The sequence below is a fragment of the Poecilia reticulata genome, chromosome 23 (genome assembly GCF_904066995.2).
Source record: "Poecilia reticulata chromosome 23, P_reticulata-male-v2, whole genome shotgun sequence".
Taxonomy (NCBI): Eukaryota; Metazoa; Chordata; class Actinopteri; order Cyprinodontiformes; family Poeciliidae; genus Poecilia; species Poecilia reticulata.
Window position 1 is genome coordinate 16,677,993 of NC_088852.1, and position 15,805 is coordinate 16,693,797.

General features: G+C 43.8%; 1 protein-coding gene and 1 long non-coding RNA gene across 2 annotated transcripts in view; both read left to right on the forward strand.

Annotated features, from left to right (window-relative positions):
* The first annotated feature begins 231 nt into the window (after window positions 1–231).
* camk1da (calcium/calmodulin-dependent protein kinase 1Da) overlaps window positions 232–15,805 on the forward strand; it is a 68,955-nt gene continuing 53,381 nt past the window's right edge. Inside the window, exon 1 of the mRNA XM_008401450.3 lies at window positions 232–649. Coding sequence (XP_008399672.2) covers window positions 552–649 — 98 coding nt within the window. The 5' untranslated portion in view covers window positions 232–551. The remainder of the gene's footprint in view (window positions 650–15,805) is intronic.
* Window positions 12,603–13,227, forward strand: LOC145550211 (uncharacterized). Its single transcript, XR_014086127.1, has 2 exons — window positions 12,603–13,082; window positions 13,156–13,227. It is a non-coding gene; the product is annotated as an uncharacterized LOC145550211 (long non-coding RNA).

Sequence of the window (15,805 nt, forward strand, 5' to 3'; positions counted from 1 at the left end):
GATGAATGGGTATAGTGGCACTTTGTACCAATCTGATGGTTGAATAGCCTACATGACAGATTATAAACAATAAATATCCTTGTTGTTAAACTCATGTCTATTTCAGCAGCAAAAAAAAAAAAAATCGTTTTTGAAGTGAAAACGTTGCTTACTTTGTCAATATTTTATAGTTCTATCTGTGGCTTGAAAAACAGCAACCTTTTATTTTGAAAGAGCTTTCGGAAGTGCTCATATCTCATTGCGAACTTGACAGCTTGTTTTCCGCGCGGTGACAGAGAGAGAGAGAGAGAGAAGCGCAGATAGATACGGTAACCTGCAGGAGGACTCACATGGTCCTGCTGCAGCGGACCATACACCACCGCATCTCTCGAAAACCTCTCCCACTCAACTTCTTCTTTTTTTAAAAAAAAATTCTCCCACCGTACCATCTTTTAGCTTTGTTTGTCTTTTAGAGGAATTTCTTCTTTTTTTCTTTTCTTTTTTTTCTCTCGCATCCTTGCCGCGTGCAGCCGGGTCTCGGCCAGACTCGCGGCGGCCGGTGAAACAGCGTCATGGCTCGGGAGAACGGAGACACCGGCAGCGGCGAGACGTGGAAGAAACAGGTCGATGACATCAAGAAGATCTTTGATTTTAAAGAAGTCCTCGGAACGTGAGTAGACCTCCTTAAAAGCCTGTTTTATATTCCTGAGGCACCCTCACCCAGAGTCTGTTTGAATAAAAATGACTCTTTATACTTTATTCCTCGCTGTTAAAACACTGTAGCATTGATAGGGCGCTTGTTGGGTGTCCTGAGTGAAAATACATGCACTGCAGTCTTTAGTTGGAAGCATAATTTCAGGCTCTTAATGAATCTTCATAACATTTAAACAATGACATCACAGCATCATTGCTAGTAGGGCAGCTTGATGCTCCCAGGCTTGCGTGTTATTCATTACATGGAGTTAATCATTGTAACCATTCAGTTATCAGGCTGAGCCGTTTCACTAATTCCCCTCTGGCAAGAACACAGCTTTCCCACTGGTTGCAAATCACTCTATTTTAGTCTAAGCTGGCAGCCTGGTATAATGCACAAAGCTTCTACTACTTCTTTATTTGACCAAAAAAAAGAAGAAAAAAAAAAGCACAACAACAAAAAACAAGGGGTCCACTGATAAATCAGTCCTTCATTTTGGGGAATTGGTGATGGGCCAAAGCTTGCATGTGAAGCCGAGCTGATCCATCTGAAAATCAGCCATCGTCCTCTGTCGCTCTGCCAACAGTCACCCCATTGCTGCCAACTTTGCAAATTTGTCACTAACCTTCCCAACTTTTCAGACCAAAAAAAAATCAACAGGTTGGGCTTTTTAAAGCTTTAAAGATCCGTGTTCTACCAGAAATCTGCAAGTGGTGTATCCCTAAAAAAAACCCATTAATTTTGTGAGGTAAAATGTTTTGTTACATTACAACTACAAATCTTATTGTAGTTTATTAACGTTTTATGTTAAAGTTGTGTAATGGAAAGCAGTTGTTACAGTTTTTAAGGTATATCTAAAGAAAATGAGTATTTTCATTCATCCCTCTTTACTCTGATACTCATAAATAGAATCCAGTGCCACTGGTAGTGTTTAGAAGTCAAATAATTAGTAGTTTCCTGTTTTTACATTTTTTTCTTAGTGTAAATTCAGTTTTCCTGTGAAGCTTTTGGAGTTTAAAAAAATATATTTTTAGACTCCAGTGTCCTTTATTGGACAACAAATAAACTGGATATAGGGAGAAGGGGAAGACATGCAGATGTTGGGCAGACGGTGAATTTGTGTCTCATCTCTAATCAGATGAGACACAAACTGTAGCTTTTTGGCCAACATTCAAAATGTTCCGTTTGACAAGAATCTGACATGATGATCACCCACCCGATCGGGAAGGGTTTCCCCTAGAAGACCAATCGTTGGGTTGCTGGGAACGTTTTGTTTGGCAATGCTAAGAATATTTCGATTGGATGAAAAGACCTGTCTGTGATTGGCTGGTCATGTCGCTTATATCTATAATTTTTGTCAAGTTGCACAGACAGAACGAAGCACGCCTGCCAGAACATCAAGTGAGCATGTGTGAGACGGAAATGCACACAACGTGTTATTGTTTGTTCACAAAGATGTATGCGCTCACATCAGTCTCACTGCGCGCTCAGGTTGGTGGCATGAATGTAGCGTCATACTCAGAAGATTGCTCTGTAAGGCTGAGTTACGCTGGCGCTGTTGGGGTTTTTAAAATTAGCTCAAGACCTGCAAAGAACCAGACACAAGACCAATGAGGTTTTTATGCCTTCCTTTGCAAAGGGAGAGATCCACAACCTCTAACCCGCTCGGGATCAAAGATTGGTGAGCTCTGCTCAACTCTGCTTGGAATTGGCTTTTATTATGATGACCTTCTTCAGTAGAACAATGCTGAGATAACAAAACAGATGGACCCCTTGAGTAGAAAATTACATTATAGATAAAGAAAGAACTTTAAAGAATAACTGGTCAGAGCCAGTTGGGTAACTGAACACATTTAGATAAAACACTCAAATAAAATGATAAAACAATGATTAGTTTTTACCCAACAGGCGCTTTTAGAGGTTTAAGTTCAAGCCGATCAGCTGTTTTAGCTATTATACTTGACGCGTACGTTGGAGTAGTATTTTCTGAAAATAAGCCCTCGTATAAATGCCAGTACAGGTGAACAATGACCAGCGTTCTTTTAGAGATACAAGAACACCCTCCATTTTGGTGCCAAATTACAAAAATTCAGAGGTGTACATCCAGGCACTTCGAAGTCAATTCTTCAACTATTAACCTAGCTTTAGCCTGGGTGACTACATCCTGGCGCCCCGTCAGACGTATGATGTGCTGGTGAAGACCTCGTGTTGTACTGACTTATGGTAGCCTTCAGCATCTTCCTTTCAGACCCTTCCCTCAGCATGACTTAATTTCCAGCCGACCCAGCTCTTTGAATGGGAGGACGTTAGCGAGTCCAGGTGGGTACAGAGAAACCACTATGGGAAGAGTCAAAAATAAAAAACACAGCACTCTTTTACTTGCATATGTACATGCTGTGTGTGTATTACCAGCTGTAAATAATCCGTCTTCTTGCCCAAGGAATGATGCTGGCGAGAGAAAGTTGTGTTTTTAAGCACCTGATTGAAGTAATAAACCTGGTTAGCGCAGCTAGTGTTACTAGGACAGGAGTCTCCCAGTGTCCAGCCAGAGTTTCTTTAATTTTGGAGATCGGTGCTGAGCTGAAACGCATCCACCTCCGCAAAGGTCTAAAAGTCATACTCTGTCTCCTTTTGTTCTGCTCTGAGAGGGAACTGACAGACCTGCCTGCACATATGGGGTTAACAACAGTCACCGACCTGCTGTCAACTTAGAAACTTTGAACTTTGTCCCTATATTTAGTGGCTTTTCGTGCAAAAAAAAAAAGTTGTGATTGAATAAGATTGGAATTGGCAGGTCAGGCTTTTCGGCCAGAAAACTGCAATCGGTGCTTCCCTATTTTCCAGTGCATCTCTTCTCATAAACACACACAACAAAACCCCCGCTTTCACACCTTAAGGAAGCAAACAGCACACATCATCCTTGATGATGACTGTTAAACTGAGGTGAATTTACTCACCGTCTTAAATCTCCTGCTGTTTATTTGACCACACACACATCTTTGTTTGGTTTGCCCTCAAGCTTCATTGCAGTGGTGTTTCTGTTCCAGTGCTGCTCCATTATCCCAGCGCTTGTGTTGGTTCTGTTTATAAAGCGACTTGTGATGACTTTAAGTAAGCTTAGGCAGCAGCAGCGGCGGTGGTTGGAGGTGTGTGTGTGTGTGGGGGGGGGGGGGGGGGGGGATTTTCTTGTTGATGACAGCAAGACTTTAGCAGACAGCAGGAATTACAGCCTGAGCTGCAGCGGTATCACTGTCAGGGTCGTAAGCCTTTTCCTGTGGGAGTTCGAGGCTTTATGAGAGGAAGCTCCCAGGTAGGAGATGTAAAATTTCACTTTAAACCAATTCTCTGCATCCACTTCCAGTTTAGAGGAGTTACAGTATCTTGTTTGGAGATGGGTGTAGATTGGGATTAACGATGAATTCAGAATTTGGGAAGTTCAAGAAGCAGGGTTAATTGTTTTCCTTTTTGCTGCGGCACAGCTGAAACTTGGAGCAGATGTGACTCACGCAGACACCTGCTCACTCAGGAGGCAGAGCGGCAGTGATCCGAGTCGGTTCTGTTAGCCGGCGCCGATGATGGATGTTTGAAACTGATGCGTCAGCAGAAAGGGGGGAACGCAGGATGTGTGTGTGTGTGTGGTGGAGGAGTGTGACTGACTCCCAAACAGACTCTTGCTTTTTGTCCTGGAACCAATCAGATAATTGTTGTTGCCTGAGGCGGGTCAGCTGGTTCCCTGATCGGCCAATGAACCGCAGGCCACTTCCTGCAGCAGACAAAGCGGTGGTGTGTTTTCTGCTTCGGTGGGTTTTGACCCCAGGAAGTGATGTCAGACACCTGACACTGTCATCCCTGCATTCTCTGGTCCTACTCTCTGCCTGCGCACCTGAACGCCTCACCTCTTCAGGTTTATCAACCTCAGGGGAGCTCAATTAGAGCCGCAGCTGTGTGCAGAGTGATGTGTTCGAGTCTCTCCCTGGTGTCTGATTACCCCCCTGGTGTGTGTGCCGTGTGGGCCCCTGTTCCTCACTGATCAATTATTCAGAAGGAACAGGAGTGTGTTCTTTGTTGCATGTGTGTGTGTAATCTGCAGGTGGGCTGCACATCTCAGCAGGAGAGGTCACTGTGAACTGAGAAAATGCAAAGGAAATAGTTTATTCAAGAGTGTCTTGATATAGTTGGTGGGAAAGTAAAAATACACATAAACACATAGTTTTTTAAGCATATTATCAATCCATTTGTTGCTAACAGCAGTGAATCTGATCACTGAGCACAAGGCGTCATGGTGGATGAGGGAGTTCAAATATAAACATGTCACACCAGAAGGAGACTAAAATTCAAACAGTTTGATCCACCCAGCATTTATAAGTAGTGTATGGAAGGCCAAACATATCAAAATGGAATTTAATCAAAAGTGGCAAAAAGAAACATTTATGCATTTAAATTAGAGGTGCAGAAGAAAAAAACTCTGTTCTATAAAAAAAAACGCAAATCCTAGTCCTGGGAATCCTGCATTGATTTGAAATGTCTTCTAGCTCCAGTGTTAATAATGTTTAACATTCAAAGTTTGTTGATCTTTGAGAATGGCATTATCATTATATCACTTGAAAACGGTCAGTATTATAATTTATTGCAATAACTTCAGGGACAATTTATTGTAAAACAAAATTTCTTATTGTGACGTAACCCGTACAACAACAGTGCCATCATTTCTTGACTTGAACTTGACCCAGAGTACCTTCTGTAGGAACTGCGTTCATCTTGTCTGCATTGAGCTAGCTAGCTAGACATTGCCGGCTAGCAAAGGGCATGCCAAAGCCCTACGTTAGCCTGGCTAGCTCAGCACTGGATTTTAGGTTGGATGTGACTGCGGAAGACCTTTCCAAGGGAGGAGAAGTGTGTGCGTGCGTGTGTGTGTGTGTGTGTGTGTGTGTGTGAGGATGCGTTACAGTGCCGTCCAGGGCACGCTGCCCTTAATTGATGCTCCACTTCCCCGGCGCCGGCACTGTTCTCCGTTCATCGTTTCTGGGACTCCGCAATCCACATCCCTCCCAAGTCATTTTGTCCTCTCTTTATCTCCTCTTTATGTCTACAACTCTGTCCTACATCCCTCCCCACCACACCACCATCCCGCGTCTAACTCTGCCTGGTCTCTCTCGACAGTGCAGGGTTGCGGTGCCAGCATGCGTGATGGACTTTTCAAAGTTCCTTTCACTCGAGGTATAAATGGGATCTTAAAAATAGAACAAAAGATGATTGTTAGCTTTGTAACAAAGCCAGCTTCATCAGTGGACTGCCAGCCTACGCCCTGAATGGTGCACAACAGCACATGTGCAGTTTTCATAAGAAAAGACAAGATGTACTTTATTGATCGCAGAATCGGAAAAAATCTCTGCACATTTACAAGCATTTTCATTCCTTGACAGTTTGATATTTATTGATATTTGTAATGTCTCCTGGGTTTTTTTTTTACTAGTTTTGTTCTCGAGTCCATTTTATAAAACGAGTAAAAGGAAGCATCTGACGTTTGAGTGCAGTGGAAGAATGATTAATCTGTATTCAGCCATTTACCAAATGACTGCAGCAGTCATGGTCATTTAAGAATGGCTCAGTGCCACACAAAAAGGATGAAAACACAATATGTGTGTGCATCATGTTTGCTTCCCATCCTAAGCCTCACGGTGCCATTGTTTCTACACTGAGGCTGTAAAGTCTTTTTAAAGAAATCAGCAAAATGGTGAACCAGTTTGTGGCAAAACAACAAAGATGTTTACTCTGGGTGAACCTTTGGGGCAACAGGGGAGTCCTGGCTGGAAGGTTCCTCTAATTTTTTCACATTTTCCTTCCTAATGGGGATTTTATGTGACTGTCCAACACAAAGGCACACTGCACACTTCAGTGGGGGGAGGCATTGGAAAGGGGAATTGTGCAAACACCAAGGAAACTTTTATTTTTCAAGTTTTTTACTGCTTTTATAGATGTGGATTCAGTGAAGCAGAGGTGCCCTTGTTTGTTTCTGAGACCATAGAGGCTATGTTGCTTAAGCCAAAGACCCGGTGAAGATGCAGCTGAAGCTGGTGAGGTAGAGTCATTATCCACAGTGAAACCTGCTACTCAGCAAGGAGGAAAACTTCTCCAAAAGAAACACAGCAACACCAGACTGCAGTTTGCAAAAGTCCACAGGAACCTTCACATTTAGTGACATGTCCATAATGACCATCGTTAACTGGTGCACTTTATAAAATAGATAGAATCATAAGAAAAAAACATTAAGTAGAAATATTGAAGCAACATCTAAAGATCTCAAAGCTTTGGCTCAGATTTGTCTTCCAAATGGACAATGACCTTAAACTTACAGCCAGAGTGGTTACAAAGTGGCTTCAGGAGAACAAAATCAATAATATATAGAATTTGTTGGCAGATCTGAAAAGGTTTGTGAGTGTCGGTTCCACCAGCGCTTTCAGGAAGAATGGACCAGAACTAATGTAAGAAACTTGAGGAAGGAAACCCAAAATCTTCGACTCAAGTCAAAGGCAGTGCTACCGAATACTGATGAGGTGTATGTAAAGTTTTGATTTTGAAAACATCTCTGACACTCTCTCATTGTTCTGACATCTAGCAAATGGAAATTATTTTACTAATTCTACCAAGAGAAGTTTGATCTGATTTACCTTCAACAGAGCAAAAGAAGGTGCATTTATTGTTTGGTGTGTGTAACCTTCTGGTTTCGACTGTGTGAGCGACACACGTGTTGCTCTCGAAGGTTTGAGTTTCTGAATTTATTGTGAAACTTTGTGTATGAGGAGAAGAGGGCAGGTGGGGTGGGGTGGGGGAGACTTTCAGCCCAGACTAACACGTGGGTCCAGAGTATTAATGATCATAAACTTCAGTCCATTATCGGATCAAGGCTCTATTTTAAGCCTCTCTGTGATAACATCCAGCTTATAATGTCCCCGATCTGGGAGCCTGTTGTTTCTGCTGCTGCTGCTGCTGCTGCCACCGACACCCGGTTAGACAGCTGTATAGATTTTTGAACACAGCTGCATGTTCCAATGGGAAAAGGTTAGAAATGTCATTCTTTTTCAATAAACAAAACATGAGTTGGACTGTGCATACTCGGACAATCTCCGTCGGAGGGTTGTTTGTCCTGGTCGAAGGACTCGGTTTCAGCGCTCTTGCGCAATCCCAAAGGCCCTCGACAACAACATCTGCTCTCCGAGAGCGATACAAGGGGAATACAACCTGCTGGGACGCAAACGCTTGTTGTGATGAATGGAGCAGCTGGTGGGAGACAGCGGCGTTTTTAGTGATCAAGGACGACAGCGGAGCCGCTGGAGGTCAGCGAAGTGAGCCACGGAGCTAACTGCTGTCCTGCGGGCTATCGGCCTGGTTCACAACACCGTTAGGAGTCAGCGGAGGATGAGGCACAGGAATTCGTGTCAACATGAATCAGTACCAGCTCTCTGTTCAAGAGAGGAGGCGCACTGGGGTTAATAAAGTGTTGTAATCGACCGTGTTGTGGTTTGGAGCTGTACTTTATTTTGAGGTTATGAAAAGTTGGTTTATGTCTGATATCTGACTGAAGTATCAGTTGAACGTTGATTTGGAACATTAGGTGTATACCGTGCCATTGAAAAGTTTTCCGTCTAGAGAAGCACCAATCTGCTTTTTTCACTTTCAATACCAATATCTGAGGTTTAGTATCAGATATCGAAACGATCCGATACAGAGAATCAGTGTTGAATTGATTTAAAACGTTTCTTTTTTAAACACAGGCAGAAATTTACTGAATTACAGATTTATTTGATAACTCTCCACCAGTACAGCACACTTAAATACACCAGCACCTTCTGCAAAAACAACACAACTTTAATTTTTGTTCAGTCAGTGTAATTAGGAGTATAACAAAATAAATTATTAAAAAAAACTGAAGCTTACAAAAACAATACGTTGACTACCTTTGTCGAACATGTAAAAAATAAACTGCAACATTCATCGTATCATCTACCAGGTTTTGCTATGTCAGAACTTATTCAGAAAATGTTCTTCCATCTGTTTAGCTGTTAACACTTTAGCGCTTTAGCTCTCGGAAAAGCCAAAAAGCACTTCAAGCTAGCATAAAAACTATTTTTTTGCGAAATCTAAGAAGTTATTTATTATTTTGCCGTTCCCATCAACCTTTTCTAATGAGATCGGAAACACAGTTAATGACTAAAACTTAAAGTACAAATTCATCTCTAGCCTTCATATTTCTCCTTCCAAGGTAGCATGCTACCAGTATGTGATTAGCACTGTGCAAAACAGGCTTCATTTTGCCACACATTTCAGAAAAATTAAAAGACATTTTCAGGAATATGTTGCTAGCAGGCAAACTGTAATTGTTCTGACATCATGTAATGCTAATGATGCTAACAAAGGAACCAGCTGAGTGATGTGAGGTCTATGTTTGATTTATTTCCATCTCCACTTAAGCGCTTTACATCTTTAGCATATCAGCTCTCAAAAAAGCCAAAAAGCATCTCAAGCTAGCAAGGAAACTTCCCATAAACATTTTCTAATGCAATAGGAAACATGGTTAATGAATAATCAATAAAACTTAAAGCACAACTTCATCTCTAGCCATAATAACAATCTTCATATTTCCCTTTCCAAAGTAGCATGCTAACAGCACGTGGTTAGTGTGTAAAACTGGCTTCATTTTGCTACGGAATATTGTGTCGTTTTTAAAATTCAGGGAGTATTTAATTTATTTTCTTTTCAAGGATTTTTTTTGTATTCAAAGAAGATTTTGCAGTGATGAAGAATGGATCCTCTCTGGAGCTAAGCACTGAAACAGTATCCCCCCCTCAGATTTTGATTGGGTTATAAACTGACTAATCAGGACTCTAGCCACTCTGGGAAATGCTTCCAGACTGACTGTATTATTTTGTTGTTCGATTTCATTTTCGATCTTCTCAAACACCGACATCCTCTCTCAAAGAAGAAGATTGATTTGGTAGGCCTGAGCAGTGGCTGATGTGTTCACATGAAAATGTACCAGATCTGCGTTTTTAAGTGTAGGAGAAGTTAGCAGTCGACCCTGATCGGCGATTCTGCACTCGCCTGAACGGAGGAGCAAATCAGAAAGCAGCTTTGCATATTTTCTCTTAAGGCTCTGCTGCTTGTGATGGAGGCAAAAGAAAATATAGCAAAATAATGGAGTGGAGGAGGGAAGAGGACAAAGAAGAAGAGATGATAGTATGGAAATGAAGAATTGTAATCGAACGGCAACGAGGGGTGGAAGCAGGAGCTCACATAAGCCTGAAGGGAAAGGGGGGGGGGCTTCAGGGGCCCTTTGGCATTCGTGTTCCACTTCTGAAGGATAAATATGTTGGAAGTGGTTTCGTTCTGCTACTCGATCTCTCCTTCCACCATCTGCTGTTGTTGGAGCCAAGAAAAGCTTTTGTTCTGAAAAAAAAAAACAACATCTCTGTTTAGAGCTGCAAGGCATTCAAGAACCTAAGTGGTGTCTCATTATGTAAATTTCAGAACAGAGGCTAATAGAATCTCCACACGAATGATTTTGAATCTGTTGGTTCAGTAATGAACTAATTGTAAGCAGCAGCGATGGAGGCAGAGTTCAGGACCAGCCAGGGGGACGAGGAGCTCTGCTCAGACTCCAGAATGAGATATCCGTCAGACGGCCTCTGTTGGAGGTCGTCCATGTTTCCCTATCCGTGCTCCTTTTGGAAGGATTAATCCATGGCATGAATAAGGAGATCTGGGCTTTCTTTTCTAATCATTTCCTTTCGTGAGTCCACAGAACGGGTTGGAATGGATTAAAACTGAGCGTTCTCATTACGGCTGCACCGATCGCAGTTTTCTGGCCGACCGCCGATCTTTAAAAAGCCTGACCTGTCAGTTCCGATTTTGGTAAATGCCTATTTTTTTGGTGTGAAAAGTCTCTAAATAGAGCAACAAAGTTGCTAAGTTAATAATAATAACACCTCATTTGCATAGCACCTTTTTAAACAAATGTTACAAAGTGTTTTACTAATCTATTAAAGCATCATAATTGACACAAGAAACAAAAAAGTGTACCAAATCAATTAAAATACATAATACAACACAAAATGAGACAATAAAAATACAAAAGAAATTTTAATATTAAAAGCCTTATCATAACTAATGATTTAAAAGCTGTTTAATATTTGTAAGTAATATTTGGGATAAGTTGGCAACAATGGTTTAATGTTGACCTCACATGTGCAGATGTGACCTGCGTTTTGCATGTTGGGTTTGATCACCAATCTCCCAAAATTAAAAAAATCTGGGTCGATTTATTATCTGGGTCGGTTTATCGGTTTAACCCTAGATCTCATAGCTTTTAAAGGAAGTTTATATCAGTTGATTTTACAGTATGATAAGGTTTCACAAAGCTGAGCTTCGAATTGGTTGACTGGTTGCATGTAACCACAATCACATCATTATTTCCAGATGTGCTGATGGCTGAAAAATTGAAGCTGTTTTCAAAATATTAAGTGCTTCAATATCAACACAGTATTTTGCTCCTAAACCAGTTCTTCTCTGGTGTTTAGAATCCTTTAGCAAACAAGCTATTTGCCAAAACTAATGTCAAATGTTTCGGTTCAGTGCAAGGCAGTACAAATAGTTATGTCACTACTGTTTTATCTAAGTACCACATCAAAACCTTAGAAGTGTTACAAAACCTCTGCTTCCCAGCAGAGTCACACATAGTCAACCAGAACACACTTTAAAAACTGTTGGGTTACAAATGGTTCAGTTAGAGTTATTTTGCTAACCCAGACCTGGGTCAAATATAAACCAGTCAAGCCCTTTGAATTGACACAGGACAGTGAGGTTGTGGGTTCATAACTGTAGCATTTCTAATCAAGACCATCTCCAGCTGGCTCATGTCCACAGTGAACTAATAGTACCATAGGAAACATTGCCTGTGTGAGTTTTCTCACCAACACTCAGATGTCAAAACACAAGTTTAGAGTAAACAAAAATGGCCAACTGGGAAGAAGGAATGACAATAGTTTGTGGTCATATTTAAAGGACACAAAACAATACAAAGACGTCTTCAACATCCACTGGACTTTCTGTACTATGAACTTGTTTTGTATTCTGTATTCTGTATCTTGGGTTCCCTTCTGTGCTTCTGTCACCTCGCTTTCTGATTGACTACCCGTCTCATTTATCCCTGGAACACAACACCACGCCACACCATACACGTTGTGACATCGGGCCATGCAGTGGATCTATATTGACTTTATAGTTAATGTTTTGGTCAAATGACATTGGTAAAAATCAGAACCTTGAACTCTCAGCTATTGAGAAACGATTGCTACCTGAAGGTGCGGACTGTGTTCAATCTTGAAATGGATCTGATTTTACCCAACCACTAACGTTTAGTTTGGCCGTTACTTGTGTTATGCGCCAGCTTACTGGAAATTGTGTGCACTGTAAACAACCCTGTGGGGTTGTAGGGCCATGACATCTTTGCCAGAAATAAAATATCTTAAACATCTCTCTGGCTGTGATTTTAATTGCTCAATATTTGGAAGCAACATGAACTGATTGGCTTTGTTCACCTCCTCCGCTGCCATTGCACTGACGGGAGATGACAATCGAGCGGAATTGCATAGGAAGGCGATGGCCAAGCTAACATAGAGCTTAAGACAGTTCTTCGATCAAATTATGATTCCTTTCTATTATCCTGTCTGATTCTGCTGCCACTTTATAGGTGGCAATAGTGCACCTTTATGATCTTTGCTGAAGTATACACATAACTGAAACAAATATCAAGAGCTCCTAATAAGTCTATTTGTCAGGGTCTGTTTGTCCTCCCCTCGTCCTAGTTTCTTAGTTTGTTTTCCTTTAGTTAGTTTTATTTCCACCTGTCCCTGGAACCACCACATCCAGCAGATGTCACCCATGCTCCACCCCTGAGAAGTGTCCTGGTTCAACCCGGACACACACCTGCAGCTGGTTAAGAGGGCGTGGACCGGCGATATAAGCAACAGCTACACTCCGTCTCACCGCCTGAGTGTTTGCCTACTACGATTCTCCCGCCGTCTCCTAGTTGTTTCCCGGAAACCAGCTGCCCCGCGTTCGTGTAAGTCTGTCTCCCCGCTGTGGATCACCTCCCTCCTGTGTGATTTCCCGACCCTGCCGGTGTTCCCGGTCAGAGGCCACTCCCTGTGTGTGTGTGCGTTATCCCCCCTCGCCGATCCCTCTCCGGGATTTCCCCTTCGGGACGCTACGGGCCAGGAGGCCCACGCCCGAACTTCCCGGAGGACCGCCTGGACGGATCAGGCTCCAGGCCGTGCCCGACATCAGAGCTACTATCGCTCGTCAACGGACTCTTGGCTCGCGCTCCGCTTCGCCCCATATACCTCCACCCAAAGTAAGCTCACCTCAGTCATTTCCTGGAGAAACTCCGCTGAGTTTCCGCTAACCCTGCTTTCTCCCGTTGGCAGTAGAAGAACCGGTCCGCCGATTCGGCTTCGCCACCAGCTCCCTGACTCTTCAATAAACATCATTGTTTCTGACTCGCTCTGTCTGATTGTGTTCTTGCATGTGGGTTCGCAACCTTAAAGCCAACATGACAGAACACTCAGGCCAGTTCGTAACCTCAGCAGACGCTATCAGACGGGCGCTGTCCGAACAACACGCGCTAGTCCAGTCACATGACTCCGCATTACGGGAGTTAGCTAGTCGTCAAGCCGAGACTAACGATAAACTAACAGAATTAACCACTTTCCTACGGAATTCAGTTCAGCAGGCTCCCAGCTCTCAACCTTCCCCGACTGAGGCTCCGGATCCACCATCCCGCTCCATGTTTTCGGACGTCCGACCCTCAGCGCCAGAGAAATTTTCAGGTGACGTCAGGAAGGTCAAGGGGTTTATTCTCCAATGCAATATCATCTTTAATCATTCACCGCAGAGTTTTTTGCATGACAGTGCTAAGATTTCCTACGTGTTATCCCTGTTGACGGGTCGAGCCCTAGAGTGGGCCGAAGCCCGGTTTTCTTCAGCCTCTGACTATGGGTGTACCTTCCCCGAGTTTTTGAAGGAGTTACAGCAGGTGTTTTGTCAAGAGGCTGAAAAGACTTCAGCCTCCCGTGAACTACACGGATTGAAGCAAGGCCAGAAGACTGTGTCAGACTTTTCCATCGATTTTAGAATCTTGGCCGCTGCTTCAGGCTGGAACCCTGCTGCGCTTAAAAGCGCATTCTTTCATGGATTAAATGAGCAGATAAAGGACCAACTGGCTACTCTAGATGAACCAGAGTCTCTGGATGAATTTATTAACTTGGCCATAAGACTAGACAACCGGATTCGGTCAAGGATGAGTGAGCGATCCCGCCGCACCGCCCTTCCGCGCTCCGCACAGGTCAGTAACCAGTCGACTGTCCAACCTCCACCCACCTTTCCCTCATCTACAGGACCAGAACCCATGCAACTGGGACACGCTAAGCTAACCCCAGAGGAGCGGCAGAGGAGGATGCGATCCCGGCTTTGCCTTTACTGTGGTGAACCCAATCATGTCATCGCTAACTGTCCAGTACGTTTAAACCCGCAGGTCCGGCAGTAAGGACGGGGAGACTGCCGGAGACTAAAACAGTAAGATCTCGCTTCATCATCCCTGTCTCCATAATCATTAACGAACCATATTCTTTATCAGCCCTCATTGACTCAGGGTGTGAACAGAACCTCATTAATTCAGACATCGTCGAGCAACTGTCTATTGAAATCGAGCCGCTTCCAGTTCCTCTCCGGGTATCAGCCCTCGACGGAGGGAACCTGCCACAGATCACCCATCAAACCAAGTCAGTGCGTCTACTCACTTCAGGTAATCACACAGAGGAGATTACTTTCCTTGTGTTTCCTGCCGCTAGTGCCTCCATCATCCTTGGTTTCGACTGGTTATACAAGCACAACCCGCACATAGACTGGGCCGAGACCAAGATTGAGTCGTGGTCCACTAAGTGTCACAGTACCTGCCTTCATTCCGCCTTTCCAGTCGTCACTACGCCTACAGAGCCAGCTGTGATCGACCCATCCGACGTCTCCTCCATTCCCCGTGAGTACCATGATCTAGCTCCTGTTTTCAGTAAGGACAAAGCCCTGTCTCTGCCACCCCACAGACCGTATGACTGTGCCATCGATCTACTGCCTGGCGCCCCATTACCCAACAGTAAGCTATACAACATTTCTAGAGCAGAAAGGCAAACCATGGAGGAGTACATAAACAAGTCTCTAGCCGCAGGGATTATCCGCACCTCGTCCTCTCCCCTCGGAGCAGGGTTCTTCTTCGTGGGAAAGAAAGATGGCTCTCTCCGGCCCTGTATTGACTACCGTGGACTCAACCAGATCACCATCAAGAATAAATACCCGTTGCCATTATTATCCTCAGCCTTTGAGCCCGTCCAAGAGGCAACCATATTCACAAAACTAGATCTCAGGAACGCTTACCACCTCCTTCGCATAAGGGAGGGTGATGAGTGGAAGACGGCGTTTAAAACCCCCATGGGCCACTATGAATATTTGGTCATGCCGTTTGGGTTGTCTAACGCACCTGCTTTCTTCCAGGCCCTGGTGAACGACGTCCTGAGGGATCTCATCAATGTCTTTGTGTTCATCTACCTGGATGATATCCTGATATATTCCAAATCCCTCGCGGAGCACAAACAACATGTCCGTCTGGTTCTCCAACGCCTTCTGGAGAATAAGCTGTATGTAAAAGCGGAAAAGTGTGAGTTTCACCGCCCTTCAGTAACCTTCCTAGGGTACATCCTCGAAAGGGGACAGGTTAGAGCATCCGAGGACAAGATCAAGGCAGTACTCGACTGGCCTAAACCCGAAAACCGCAAACAACTACAGCGCTTTTTGGGGTTTGCAAACTTCTACAGGAGGTTCATACGCAATTACAGTCAGACTGCTTCACCCCTCACCGCTCTCACTTCCAGCAAGAGAGAATACGTCTGGACCCCTCAAGCAGAAGCCGCCTTCGAGGAGCTCAAGTCCCGGTTTGCACGCGCTCCCATTCTGGTCCAGCCTGACCCCAAGAAGCAATTCATTCTGGAAGTTGACGCCTCCGACACCGGGGTCGGCGCGGTTCTTTCC